The 15,103-nt window shown below is 39.2% G+C and overlaps 1 protein-coding gene across 2 annotated transcripts in view; it reads left to right on the top strand.

Annotated features, from left to right (window-relative positions):
* Positions 1–1,690: 1,690 nt before the first annotated feature.
* Mael (maelstrom spermatogenic transposon silencer) overlaps positions 1,691–15,103 on the top strand; it is a 28,387-nt gene continuing 14,974 nt past the window's right edge. The window contains exons 1-6 of one of the 2 annotated variants that reach the window (XM_028761151.1): positions 1,691–1,904; positions 2,077–2,169; positions 3,428–3,527; positions 6,012–6,167; positions 7,362–7,403; positions 14,462–14,586. In XM_028761151.1, the coding sequence (XP_028616984.1) occupies positions 1,773–1,904; positions 2,077–2,169; positions 3,428–3,527; positions 6,012–6,167; positions 7,362–7,403; positions 14,462–14,586 (648 nt within the window). In that variant the 5' untranslated portion in view covers positions 1,691–1,772. The remainder of the gene's footprint in view (positions 1,905–2,076; positions 2,170–3,427; positions 3,528–6,011; positions 6,168–7,361; positions 7,404–14,461; positions 14,587–15,103) is intronic. The other variant, XM_028761154.1, reaches the window with a different exon arrangement.

The following is a 15,103-nucleotide window of genomic DNA, read 5'->3' as shown; positions in this document are numbered from 1 at the left end:
ACAGTAATCGCTCATACTGAGTAATCAATTCTTCATAAACATTCGTTCTCATTCCCTCCAGGAAAGCTTTATCATTTCTCTTGAGCCTGGCCCATATAGGTAACAACTTTGCCAGTCGCCGGTAAATCTTTGGACATGACCCTGCCATGTCCACGAAGCACATTCTTTAGGGACACTACTCACTCAGAACTTCCTCTGATCCCTAAAGGAAGCACCACAAAAATAATCCATTATCCACTAAGAAAGAAGAACTTTTTTAAAAAAGTGTCAGCAACGTTTCATGTTCAAGAAGTGAGTATACTATAAACGTTAGACCGGTTCGATACCAGAAAATTTTAGCAACATTACTAGCAAACCATTAAAAATGAGGCTATTGTTAGGGTGGAACCCCTCCTAAGCCCCTTCACAAGCTGGGAAACCCTGTCTACCTGGCTTCCACCAATTCCACCCACAGAGAGAAAACGCCTCTTTCCTTTGTGTTCCAGCAACCCACCCATGAGTGCCTGCCCAAGGGCTCAGTTTTTGACCATGTAAGGGCACAATACCAGCTCCTCACTCACATGTCATCACCCCGTGCCCAAGACCCATTAAAACAAAACAAACAAACAAACAAACAAACAAACCTTGCTTTTGCCTGGATGCATAACCTCACTGACCTCCACCTGTGAGATCTGGTGAACTCACTGGAGAGCTGCCTCCTAATAAACCTGTTATCTACTTTTAATTTGCTCTAATCTGGCCTATATCTGTGTCACTGAGGGAGAGAAAAACTGATCAGTTATCTGAAAAGATAAAAATTTTTAAATGAATTTTCAACTGCCTTAAAAAAAACTACTTTTACACAAACTTAGTAAGTTAAATACACAAATGTATTTTGTTGGGAAGTACATCGAGAAAATCCAGGTGAGATCAAAAAGCACAATTTGAACCAGTACAAGAACTCTATTACTAAATACACAGGCTCAACCTCGAGTCAGCAGTAACTAAGAGGAAAAAAGCATTTCACAATTACTCCAAAAATGCCACCTACTAATAAAACTGACCCCTCCCCAAATTACCCAGACCTTATGAGAAAGCCTATAAAACCTTATTCAAGGATGTTCTTTGAAATCTTAGCCTCTCATGTTTTCTTCTTATGTCTACTTGTAAATTGTACTTTAAAAATTGGGGAAGGAGCTGAGAACATAGCTCCGTGGTAGAGGGCTAGCCTAGCATGTTAGAGACTCTGGTTCTATCCTCAGCTCCCCAAGTGCTAACAAATAATAATAGTTTTAAAATACGTTGGGTTTGTTGTTGTTATTGTTGTTGTCTTGAAAACACCCTACTGTGCCCACCTTTTCCCTCTCAGTGCTTTGCACAAGCTCGGTAGTTCTGGCTGTGAAACATCCAGGAACCGAAAGCACCTGTGAGTCCTCTTCCTACTAACCCGGTACACCCACGCAACAATATACACAAAAAAGGCACCACACCTACCACGTGACAATCCCCGCCTACCAGGCAAGCGAGTCAGCCAATCACAGCACTCTCCCTACCTAGTCCTCGCTCCTCCTCCCTCCCCGCCTCCTCCACCCTCCCACGCACGAGGTGGAATCTTCCAGTTTCAGGCTGTCCCCGCCCCCAGCGGGGACCAATGCGGCTGCGCGCTGCGCCCTGATTGGCCAAGGGCCTGCCTAAAGCACGCGCAGGCTCCGCTCGGTTACTAAGGGCGGGAGCCCGGCGAGGGCGCCGGCTGCTTGCTGTGTCTCTGGAGGGCGTCGAGGCCCGACGACGCCATGCCCAACCGCAGGGCCAGCCGCAATGCCTACTATTTCTTCGTACAGGAGAAGATTCCCGAACTGCGCCGGCGAGGCCTGCCGGTGGCCCGCGTGGCAGACGCCATCCCCTACTGCTCGGCCGACTGGGCGGTGAGGCTGCGGGCAGTTGGGCAGCGGGGAGGGCGCGGTGGGAACCCGGCCTGCGGGTGCCCGTGGAGGGGACACGGCCCAAAGGCCAGACCAACCGACAGAACCTTCCAGAACCGGGGCGTGGAACGGACGCCTCACCGCTTGCCTCTCTTGTCTCCCTCTTCTCCCAAAGCTCCTGAGGGAGGATGAGAAGGAGAAATACTCAGAAATGGCTCGAGAGTGGAGAGCAGCCCAGGGAAAGGATTTTGGGCCTTCAGAGAAGCAGGTAAGGGCAGCCACCTCCTGCGCGCACGCCCTTGGACTCCAGCCACAGTGGAGCCGGAGGAACCTTTGGGAAGCTTCCAGATAGTGCAGAAACCCCGGGGGGTGGGGGGGAAAGGGTTTGGTGGTCAGGACTTGCACTAAACCACCTCCAAGAGTGTCTTTCAACTATTAACGGTTAGATGGCTTTTTAAAAAAAGTCAGCGTACTTAAAAGTAGTTGGGTTTTATTTAAATGATTCCTAGAAGCAAGCTTGTTAACAGTGCTTTAACGATTGGAATAACAAAATGTGAGGACCTGGGTTAACATTTGTAGATCCTACAGACAAAGAAAGGGAAAAAAAAGTTAAGCAAATTCCCAAGTGGTGGGAGAGTAAACCACTAAGTCTTAACTACAAGGTCATTAACGAAGTCTTTTTCTTCTGTTTTTCTCTGTTTGTACATACTGGAATTTAATTCTTAAGTTAGTGACATTGGATTGAAATTTAATAGTTGTGGCAAGTTGTTTTTAAGTATGGTAGATTTATGTGTTAAGTTGATGCCTCAAGTCAGGTGGATTTTTGAGGTTTTGTGCTTGTGAGCTTTGATTTTTCTTAATCAGAATTTTCTATAAAACATATCTCCTCAAGGGACTGGTGATGGCTCATTGGCTAAAAGTGCTGGCTACTCTTCCAGAAGACCCAGTTTACCGTAAGTCAGTGCACCTACATGGTGACTCACAGCCATCTGTAACTCCAGTCCCCATGAATTCTGATGCCCTCCTCTGGCTTCCACTGGTGCTGCACACATGTGACACATACACGTTCAGCCAAGCACCTGTCTGCACACAAAAAAAAAAAAAAAAGAAAGAAAAAGAATGAAAATTTGAAGAAAAAATTCTCCACAAAACTTAAGTGTATATATATTTGTGTGTGTGTTTTGTGATAGTTGAAGGCACAAACATTATAGGCTTTAGGATTTTGTTCTGTTTTCTTTATTCTTTTGAGCACCAGCCTGGTGTTTGGTAGTTAATGACTGGGGGAAGTGAGATGATGGAGAATGAGCAAATGGCTTTCAGCTGTAGTTGTTTATTTACACCTACCTTCTCATAGACTGCTGTGGTCTGCTGGTGTTTACTGATAATGTTTTCATTAGCCTTGAGGGACTGCTGACATAGTCCACAGGCTATTTTGAGGTTACTTTGTTAAATTTAAATATGGGAAGTAAAGAATCTAGCAATAGCTCTGTTCAAAAGTGTTTGATTAGTGATTCTCTTACTTTCAGAAACTCGTATCTACACCACTGAGGAGGCCAGGCATGCTTGTACCAAAACCAAGTATTTCTCCCCCTGATATGTCAAATTTATCTATAAAAAGTGATCAAGGTAGAGTATTCCTTAAAGTACTTCGCTCAAATTTGGATGGCATATTGGGCAATTAAAAAAAAAAGTTTTGTATGGTATGGAAAGATGGAAATAGTGTTTGCCATGAAGTGGTAAGAATCAGTACCTGTATAAAAAGTGGTGGTAGTGCCAGTTTATAATCCTGTGCTGGGAGATGGAGACCTCAAATCCCCAAGGAAGATCCATCACTATTACAATAGAAAAGGCTGTGTACAGCCCTTAAAGAAGAAGGTCTCCTTTACATAGACAAGACAGGGAGGGTTAAAGAGAGCATGAAAGAGGTCAGAGAAGACCCTAAGAAAAATCAGAGAGAGAGAGACAGATGAATGCTGGTACAAGAATTGGTTTTCAGCCTCTCCAAGGTTGTCAACCCTATTTCCTCCCATCTTGGGACCATTATTTGAGTTCTTTTTGCTTTTTTCTGCTGGTCCCTGGGCCTCAAATAGGCTGACTAACTCTTCGAAACAACAGATAAATTATTTGGTAGCAAAACCTACTCAGATACATTATCATAAGTTAGCTATGGAGGACCATGAGACTCAAGATGAGGTTGTTACTTTATACAGGGTATTCCCAAAACCTATCTCTACCCAACCTAAAAGAGGGGACTTCCGCCCCTAGACCAAACAGAGAGGGCCACCCAGAACCCCCTCTGACAGAAGATCTGAATTCTTGCTTAGGCTGGGAGGCTAAGCACTGCAAGGGAATATAAATAAAAGATAAAAATATCTCTCTGGGTTCCCTGAGGGACAAGCCTGAGTGCATAGGGGTTGAAGTCAAAAGTATCCCCTCTCCAGGAAAAAGACATCGGGATGGGTATGGCCCTCATGCCTCACTGGACGACAGGGCGACCGGAGCCATTACAAGGTCCCCTTCAATTACTGGAGGTCAGGCCTCTATCCCTGCCTTCGAAAGATTAGAATTGCCACAGCCCTTCTATACTTAGAGAAGGGAGGAGATGTCAGGGGCAGCCCTGCTTACACACTGAAGGCCTAAAATCAGCCATAGGCCTAAAATCAGCAATAGGCCTGCCATACATGTATACTAACACCAAGTCTTGGGTCTCAGTGGAAAAACATTGAAACAGATGGCTATAAGCTGTTGTAAACAGGCAGCTTTTGTGGAAATTTACAAGCCTGAGTAGTCATAGACCTTGTAAATAGGTAGCCTTGGCAGACAATACCAACTTAGATAAGGACAAGTGAGTCATAGGCAGAGTCATAGTGACCTGTCCCCTGAACCTTCACCCAGCCGATACCCGGTTCTGAAGATATCTGTATTCCCCCTCAACACCCACACTCCAGTGTCTTCCCCTTCTCCACATCCTGCCTTTATGTGTTTATAACCCCTGTGTGAATGAATTACAATTTGAGAAAAAATAAATTATTTAAAAAAAAAAGAAAGAAACATGGACAGCTTCTAGAGACTATGACACTAGAGATTGGCTTCTGATAGCCTCAGTCAAGGACAAACCCATGCAAGTACATGTTACCCCCAAAATGTGTTCTGTTCATTTGATCCTACATTTCAGAATCATTGACTCTACGGGTTTAAATATACTAGCACTAATGTAATGTCGGCTGAACTAATTTGCATTTGTTGAAATAATACTGGAAAGGTTTTTGTAACAAAATTCTCTCATGGTTTCTACCACTTCATACATTATTAAACATTAGATTTCTTTGTAGCTCCCACGCTTAGGTTATAGAGGTAGACAAGAAGGATAAGGCTTTTCACCTGTTTCCCAGCCTGGTAAGAGTAGATTCTAAATGTTGGACTACAAAAACACGAGGTTATGGATTGATGAATATGTTAGCTAGCTTGACTTTTAATCATTACACAATTTATAATTACATTGAAGCCCAAGATCTGCTATTATTATTTGCCAGTTAAGAATAAGGAATTTTAAAATATACTGGGGTGGGCAGATATGAAGCAAGGATAAATTATTGCACTACTTTAGAGGAAAATGTAGCTAATAAAGGGCCTTATCTATTCCTTCCAGCTGGTTTTATTGTGTTCTGCGTTTGTTGAACACAAACTTTTAACATTGGTCTTAAGTGGCCAATGCTAGCCCCACATATTTCTCTTCTATTATAGGTGGTCTTCTGTATAGTAACAGAAAGTACAAAGGCAGAGAACTAATAGCTACAGTTCTACTTCATTTGTTCTGTTGGACTTTATTTCCCAAACCTGTTTGTTGCATATGTCACAACTTACATCTTTGCTGAAATTAATTCTAATCTATAGCTGAATCATGGAAAGGCTGTTGCAAGACTGAGTAATTTTATTGCTTTACATAAAGAATGGTTACTACTTAAATTCTTGGTAAATGTGATTGCAAAGTTTTTTACTTACCTGGTATAATTGAGTTTTCTCTTTTATAATTGACTAGCAAACACAGAATACATACCTGCACAAAAGCAGTTCTAAAAGTTTTAGGGTTCTGTTTGTTTTGTTTTTCAGCTCTCCTTGGAGGCATTTTTTATTTTCTGAACATTTTTAGTCATGGTGAGCTACCTCCTCATTGTGAACAGCGCTTCCTCCCTTGTGAAATTGGCTGTGTTAAATACTCCCTCCAGGAAGGTATTATGGCAGATTTCCACAGCTTTATCCATCCAGGTAAGTAGCCAGCATTTGAGAGATTCTAAAAGTATATGAGTTTTTAAAACTGGCTTTATAGTAGTTTTTCTTAAGAGCTAGTGAGTTCTTAAAGAGTGCATAGACATAATGCTTAAGTCCCAACTATGTTGTTTGATTGATGCTTTTCCTCTTAAGTGAACATTAGAATTCAGAAGATAGGATACCTCAAAAATGCACAACCTGCCATTCATTTACCCATGGCCTTGGGATTTTTCTGCTTTGTGCCTCCTTTTTCTTTCCGATGTCCCATCCCTCACCTCAGTAGTCTTTAGTTTGAAGCTGATACTGTTTTGTAACCTTGAAAATACCTTTCCGAACCAACTAGCTCATTTGTAAAGTATTAGTAATTATTGAGACAGTATGGAGGTAGACCAGTACGCTAAACATCCTTAGTCACTTCCTTTCCACTATTCAGTTCCACTAAAAGCAAAACAACAGCCCAGAGGAGACTCAAACCTGTGACCTCAGCACTCTTTCAGGGGCTAAGGCAAGAAGATTTAGCCTACACAGTTATACCCTGTCTCAAGAAACAAGTGAAAAGCAAAATAGATACAAAGAATAGAATCTAGTCAATTCCCAAAGGACAGAGAGCAGTTAATACCCTTAAAGTCAAGAGAGCAAATGCAAATATATCAAGAGAGGAAAAATCTTTAACATTAATTTGGACATGATCACTCTCAGGGGACAGCCGAGTTAATCATGTTATTCTTGTGGACACTGCTGCTTAGGGCAAGCCATACAGTTTTTAGATTTTGTGTGTGTATTGTGAAACACTGAAAAGATAAAATGTCAACATTCTGAAAAATTTGTGTACGCTTGCAATATCATGTCCCACCACCCTCAGAGCCATCCATTGGATCCTGGCTATAGAAGTTCTTTGCCATGAATTTTCTTTCTCTAGTATAATTTTCCTGGAAGGAATAACTTGCTGTGAAAAGTAGCTTGAAAAATACATAAAAATTGTTAATTATCATATGTTTGATTTGAACAACCACCACCAAGACAAAAAGAAAGAAAATAAAAACCAGGAAAGGGCAGTATGAGTTTTAGTTTTATATCTTAAGGTAATAAAAATAACCCACATTGAAACTTGTTCATCATATGACACATTACTGCAGCACAAGTAAGGCAACTTCAGATTTCTGTTTCTCAATAAAGTGCTTTGTGTTACAGGTGAAATTCCACGAGGATTTCGATTCCATTGCCAGGCTGCAAGTAAGTATAAAGAAATTGGAGTAAGAAGGACTGGGTGTATGGAGCCCTGTTAAGACTTACTCCATTAACTTGGGAAATGTAAGCTACAGGGAATGATAGGTAGAGTGATCTTTAAAACTTTTAGCCTACACATGCACACTCGTGGTATTGGGGACTGAACTGGGGCCTCACACATGCTAGACAGTCAATGCCACAGCTGGACTTCCAGCCCAAAACTTTTAATGTTTTTCTGACTTGTATTTGTGCATGAACTCTCTTTCCAAGGTAATATGATTGTATTTTCCTAATGTTAATAAATCCATGGGTTTCCAAGGTCAGCTGTTGGTATAGTGGCCAGGCTCTTAGGAAAGTCATAAGAAGTTTCAGGTGATCCAGACTTATGAGCAATGTCTATTTTAAAACGTTTTTGTTTTTTAGAATCCATACTTGGAAAAGTTCAGAGTGGAACTTTGAGGAGTTTTGAGGTTTGGGTGAAAAAAAATCAAGCTTTTAAGTATTTTGTAACCAAAAAGTTTGACTATGACTAAATTTATCTAAGATTGGAGTTCAACTATTACTAGAAACAAGGTTTTAAGCAGTTTCCTGTTTGACTAAAATGAAAATCATTAGTTTTACATTAAATTGAGATTCATTCAATATATTGTTTAAGGAACCATTTAATTCCTGCTTGTACAGTTTAACTTTAAAATGTGGTCAACTAGCCTGTAGAAGTATTAGAAATAGAAATGTTTGTCAAGCCTACTATAACTGGGAGAGAGAGAGCACATGCGTGTGTGTACACATGACCATGCCCTCACCCCATGCACTCGGACGGATCAGAGGACAGCTCTGGGAAGTCAGTTTGTTGCCCCACCTTGTGAAGCAGACTGGTTGGGTCATGAGCTTCTCAGTTGCCTCTGTCTCCCATCTTGAGATAGGTGTGCTAAGATTACAGATGCTCACTGCCACATCCAGGGGTTTTTTGTTTGTTTGTTTGTTTGTTTGTTTGTTTAACAATACGAGTTTTAAGAACTGAACTCAGGTTATCAGGATTACAAGGCTAATGTTTTACCTATCTGTTGAGCTGTCTCTGACCCTATAATGCTGTTTTTAATACAAATATTTTGTATTATCCCATTATATTTTGCATTTGTCTGGTTATAATATTTAAAAAACAAACAAACAAAAAAGGTATAGATCTGTTGTTTGCCCTGGAACCAAAGTTGGAAACTGTGGACTAAGGAGTTTGAGATTTTTCTTTTTTTTTTTTTTTAAGTTATGCCTCCTCATATATTTTGAAATAGAAAAAGCTGTCATCCAGAAACATTTTAAAATCTCTCTCAGAAGTTAAGTTATTTGAGGCCATTGTGCTAGTGAGTAGATGGTAGTTAAAAACAAATGGAGGAGCTAGAGAGAAAGGTGGCTCAGCAGTTAAGAGTACTTCACAGAAGATGGGGATTCAGTTTGCAGCATCCACATCAGGATGGTCACAGCTGTCTAATTCAGGGGATCTTCAGGCCTCTATAGGTACCTGCACTCTGTTCATAGACATACTATACACAAAACACAAAGATGTAAATGAAAATAAGTCTTTAAGACCCATGAATGAAGCCAGGTCCAGTAGCTTATACTTGTAATTCCAGAACTTAAGACTTAAGGCAGGAGGACCTTCTACAACTTGAGGCTAGCATGGGATATAGAGAGTTCACTGCCAGCCTTTGCCACAGAGCAAGACTTAAACCTCAACAAAAGCCTCTAACACTTTTTGTGAAATCTAGTTTCAGGTTTCATTTTCATGTTTTAACTTGAAAATATGATTTCAGTTGGTTCATCATCTGAATACATGCATTGCCTTCCTGCTGTGTTTCCAGTCATTTATTGAAATCGTCACTGTTACCATTTCTTTGCTATTTTTATGATCAGACCTTGAGATATTTTATTTAATTGCATGTTTTGCAGTATTTTCACATTAAGCAAATTAGCAAACACCTTGCTTTTTAAAAGTTGCCTCTCTTATCTATATCTTATTAAAGGCCGGGAACATTTTTTTTTTTTTTTTCATGCTGAGGATCAACTTTGGCAGGTCCTGCTGCTGAGCTGTAGCCACAGCTGGGAATGACTTCTTAATTTATTATTCCAGATAATTGAAACAGCATAGTGTTTCTCATTCAGACAAACTTAAATGTTTGGAGCTTGCCAATTTAAGCCTGTCTCAAGTTGCCAATTAAATAACCCTGGGAAATGTGCCAATTAAATAGGATAAATGATGGTTAGAGTGACAGCTGTGTTGACATAGTACCTAAAAATGCCTGTGCTAATGTAGTGTACTGATTTGAAGACTGGGGTTCATAGAATAATCTACTAAGCTAGATTTATATATTGATATGTGCTCTATTTAAGTAGAAGCCAACAAACATGCACATAGATTTCTCAGGGCTAGCAAGATGGCTCACTGGGTAAAAGTGCTTGCCACCAAAGATGATGGGCCTGAGCGTGATCCACAGGAATCACTTGTACCTTCTTCCTAAACAAATATTTCAGAGACATGGCTGCCTGGTCTTTCAGGTAGTGTAAGTGAAATGAAGACTACTTCATGGGATTATAGTTTACCATGTTGGAGTAGTAAAATGTCTCAGGATTGAAAGGCATTTTAGTATGCATTTCCAGTGACAACCCCTTCCCACTTAGGTTCCTCACAAAGAGGTGCTTCAGGTTCTGTATGAGCTGGGGACTAAGGTCTTGACTCTCCTTCCTCCCTTGAGTGAGAGGATCTCCACTTCTGTTTATTTTACTAGTTAATGATTTTTCTTTAGAGAAGTTCTGCTTTAAAAGAAGCGAAGCTTTGAGTCCATATTGTAGATTTCTATATGAAAGGTCCATCAGCTTTCAAATGCATCTCCATCCAAAAAAATGCATCGTGGCTTACATTGTACACTGTTAATGAGCTGCAGTGTACCCACTAGTCAGCTAAAAACAGTACATTACAATTGCCATTGGCAGTCTTCCCTCTCACACAAAAGTCTTTATGAGAGAAGTGTTAGAAATTTTGTGTTAATATTTTCTGAATAGTTTTACTATGTATATGTACATTTTAGTTTATGTTTAATTTTGTTTTTATAAATATGTATTAGCATTTCTTACTTAATTTTAAGTACATTATCTTTAACTAATATTTTTTTCTTACATTCTATGTGTTTATTATAGAACTTTCTGTTTGTTAAATTGTGTGAAATGCTTTTTCTCAGCTTGAGCCTTGCATTGTCCACTGTCTGTGAGGCCTTTGTTAAGTTTCAGTACAAGGTGCTGAACCCTAGGTCTCGCACATGCTAAGCCTTACTCCATCGTTGAGCTGCATCTCTAGCCCTGGGTGGTGCCCTTCAGTAAGCGGGTTGGGTTTGAGTTAGCCGGCCACTCAGTTTTTATCAACTGTGAATCTAAACAGCTCTTGCTGCCTGAAGGCTAGTCATCTACTCTGAGCTTTGCAGAGTTTGCTTTGTTCTATCTGGTGGTTGTTGCTCCACCTGGAATTGAGAAATGCACTTTAATTTCATTGTTTGCTCCTGCAGATAGCCAGTTGTTGACATCATATAGTCAACAACCTAATTTTCTCCAACTTATCTAATCTTAGATTAGATCATACTTCTGCTTGTTTTCTTGTATTGGTCTGATGGGATTTGGGTTTTTTGAGGGGGTTGCCTTGACTGTTCTTAATTAGGCATAATAGTTTGAAATGTTTAGATAGCTCCCCTGACCTTGTGAAATATCATAGCTATATTTTTGACCCATGTTTTTCATCTACAATTTGGAATCAGTTTTTCATACACCAAACAAAAAGCCTTGTTGATAGATGGGGATTATCTGTAAGTATTTAGGTCATTTGGGGGTAAATAGATGTCTTCGTAATGTTGCCTTTCCATCAGTGAACATGGAGCTACTTGTTTCTTCAGGTCTATAATTTCATTAATCAGGTTATTGTTGATGATCTTTTTTTAAGATGGGGGTCTCACCTTGGCTAGCCTAGAATTTCTTATTTAGAACAGGTTCATTATATCTGGGACAATCCCTTTGCCTCCCAAGTGCCTATGTCACCATGCCACTTTTTTTGTTGTCTTGTAAGTGCTGTTTGATTGTCTTCTGATTTTTTACTTAGTTTTGCCTTAGTATGAAGACTGTGATCTCTAGTTTGTAGTGTTTCACCAACAATTAATTCGCTGTAGTTTCTTCTTCCCTAACTGCCCTTATTCTTGCTGTGCACACTTTTATCAGAGTGAAGAATTCCTTCTGTTTTTAGTTTGATTACAGATGAATATTTTAATAAGGATGCTCTTTCTAAGGCTCCAGTGTGTATTCATTAGCTACTTACCAACTTAGTCTTACCAACTGTTAAACTGTTTTGTATCCTGGGCATTGGTGGCTCATGCCTTTAATCTCAACACAGAGACAAAGGCAGAAACAGAAGGATCTCTGATTTCAAAGCAAGCTTAGTCTGCAGTGAGTTCCAAGATAACCAAGGCTACAACAGAGAAACCTGTCTCCAAAAAATAAAATAAAAATAAAATAAATAAAATAAAAATAAACCAAATAAGCCGAAAAAACTTGTTTTTGCATTCTAGAACAAACTCAACATGGTAACTATTGGTCTCTGAATTGTTGAGTTTGGCTTTCCCATGCTTTGTCTTGGGGTCTGTACATTTATGATGCTGTTGATGTCTTATTTGGTTGCCAGGGTTACTTTCTATAATGAAAGATGATAGAAATGGGTTGGGATATGTTTTCCTTTTTTAAGTTTTGGTTTCTGGTTCTACAGAAGGTATTTAATGAAGTTGTTATTTCTTCGAACAGAAGCGACCTAGTTGTTTTACAGTCTTGTGTTCAGTAATTGTATTATAATTATCTTTTCATAGTTTCTTGGTTATTGTGTTTATCAGACAATCCCCTACCTCCTTCTGTGTGTGTGTGTGTGTGTGTGTGTGTGTGTGATCATATTACTATTAATCCAAAGAATGTTTATGGTTGTGTCTGGCAGAAAACTAGAGTCATTGAACATCAAAGATTAACTTAATGCATGGTCAGAGATTGAGATAATTTAAAATTATTCTTCAACCTTTCCAAGTAATTCATCTCAGCTCTTTAATAAAAAGAGAGAGGGTGGACAGACCACCACCAAAGGAGTATACATAAAATTTATAGCATAAGCAGTGGAAGTCAGAAGACAGTACATTTTATTAATATTTTTATATAGTATCTCTAAACCAGTCTGTCCTCAAAAGAGGAACTTTCTGAATCCTGGCCTTCAACTCTTGATCTTCATGCCTCACTCTTCCCAGCTCTGAGATAACAGAGAAGCATCACCAAGCTTAACATTTTATTTACACAAGTAGAACAAAAGCATCTAAAAGTTTTACTGAGTCTGCTAAAAATTCTGTAATTTCTCATGTTTTAAATATTTTCTTCTTCAGTTCTTTGTATTTCTTCCTTTCCAAGATTCCAGGCTCCTAATTCCTCATTATTGCCTTGGTCTCTATAGTACGTTGAAATAGAATTCCACTTGTTGAACCCAGTAGCTTCCACACCAAAGAAACTTTTGGTACCTTTCTGTGAATTTTGGTTTTGGGTCTCCTTTCTGTTTTTGTGTACCTGCTTTTTCACAAAGACTGTTTGAAAAGAAGGACTTTCAGAGTAACTTAGGCCTTCCTTCAGGAAGTAATGTTTGCTTTTATTTGTTTATTTATTTATTTATTTATTTTTGTTTTTGGATGCACTTAGTGGACTTAGGTATTCTAATCATAGGTTCTAAGAATGTTGTTTGGCCATTTAGCTGCCTCTAGCATTAACAAGTGATCTAAAAGTAGCCTTTTAGAAACTTCCTAATTTCTTAATCTTTTATCAATAAGTTTTAACTGCTGTACATGTATATACTGCTAATATCTTCAAAGTCATGTTTTTTTGTGAGAGACTTCATCTTAATTACATGTTCTATTTTTTTTTCTGGAGGCAGCGAGTTCATACTGTCTTTAAAAAATTATTTACTATTTTTAATGTGGATGAGTGTTTTTCTGATGTATGTTTGTGCATTACATACATGCCACCCCTGAACTAGAGTAAAAAATAGTTGTTAGCCACTGTATGGATGATGGGATATTAGAACCTGGGTCCTCTAGAGAGCAGCCAGTGCTACTAACCACTTAGCCTTCTCTCCAAGCCCATACACCATTTTTTAAAAAGCAGTCATAGGCCAGCAATATAGTTCATGAGATAATGGCACTTGTTGCTTAAGCCTGAATACTTGAGTTTAATCCTGGAATCCATATGGTAAGGAATCAGCTTCTGTAAGTTGTCCTGTGAACTCTCACATGCATGCTATGGCATGTGCATATGCTTATAACACATTATAAACAGTTTTTATGGGTAAAAAAGGCTAGAGAAATTGCTCACTGGTTAAAGTGCTTGTGGCACAAATGTGAGGGGGTGGAGTTTAGATCCACAGAACTTACCTAAATGGCTGGTGCCAGCGATTCTAGCCTCAGACAGAGACAAACCATACCAGCAAGTTCTGGCTTTGAGTGAAAGCCCCTGTGCCTTAGTAAGGGGGAAGAGATCAAATATGATTCCTGATAGCACTCTCAGGTCTCCACATGCATGTGCACGCATGTCCTGTTGCACCACCCCAATTCCTGCAAACATCCATATACACAAATACACATATACATGTATACACACATGAAAATAAAGTTACACTATGAAGTCCTCCAGCCTTATTTAACAAAAAAAAATTTTTTTGAAAGGCATCATGGGAACAATACAAACACTGTAGACTTGGTCACTAAGAAACATGGGTTCAAGTGACTCCATTGTTGATTATTTCTGGGAGTCTCTGTGGTTATGTATGTATTTCCCACCTTCTAGAGTGATCATGTTTGTTGAAAGTGTATAAAGTATCAAATGAGAACCAGCTTGGCACAAATGCTTGCATGTGAATTACCCACTGCTCTCCACCTGTAATGCTATTCCCACACTTACTGGTAGCACTTGTCTTCTGTAGCTCAGGTGTTGACCTTCCACCTCTTTATTTCTCTCAGGTGATTCTAGTCACAAGATTCCTATTTCAAACTTTGAATTCGGGCACGACCAAGCAACAGTGTTACAAAACCTCTATAAATTTATTCATCCAAACCCAGGGAACTGGCCACCTATTTACTGCAAGGTAATAATATCCAGTAAGAAGTTCTTTTAAGATTACTCTTTTAGACACCAAAAGATTTAAAAAGATACCAAAAGAATTTCAGTTTTCTGTTGTATGTTTTAAAACATACTGAATTAATTTCTGTGAAATTAGTATAGCCTTTAAATTCCTAAGTTTTGGAGGCTACAAAAGCTGAGTATATTATTTTTTTCAAATCCCTTTTGAAATACCTGCCATATCTTTTTTTTTGTTTAACAAATGGATACTCTATTCTGTATACATAGAAGATTACATGCCACACAAGATTACTTTCTATTCAAAGCTATCTTTGTCACGTACTTTTACTCCTTTTGAGATATTTAGAAAAGACTTTGCTTTATCTAAATTCTCTAGGATAGTGGTCAAGAATTGGGTCCTAAACTTTGCTGCACATTGTATTCCCATGACCAGATCACATGATGTGAACATTGAGCTCTTGATTGGCCTACTCTTAAGTCTCATTTGACTTTTCATAAACTGTATTAACATATATATGTTA

This window comes from Grammomys surdaster, unplaced genomic scaffold, assembly GCF_004785775.1.
Source record: "Grammomys surdaster isolate TR1022 unplaced genomic scaffold, NIH_TR_1.0 130, whole genome shotgun sequence".
NCBI lineage: Eukaryota > Metazoa > Chordata > Mammalia > Rodentia > Muridae > Grammomys > Grammomys surdaster.
The sequence above is the reverse complement of the archived record's forward strand: the minus strand, read 5'-3'. Positions and strand labels throughout refer to the sequence as shown.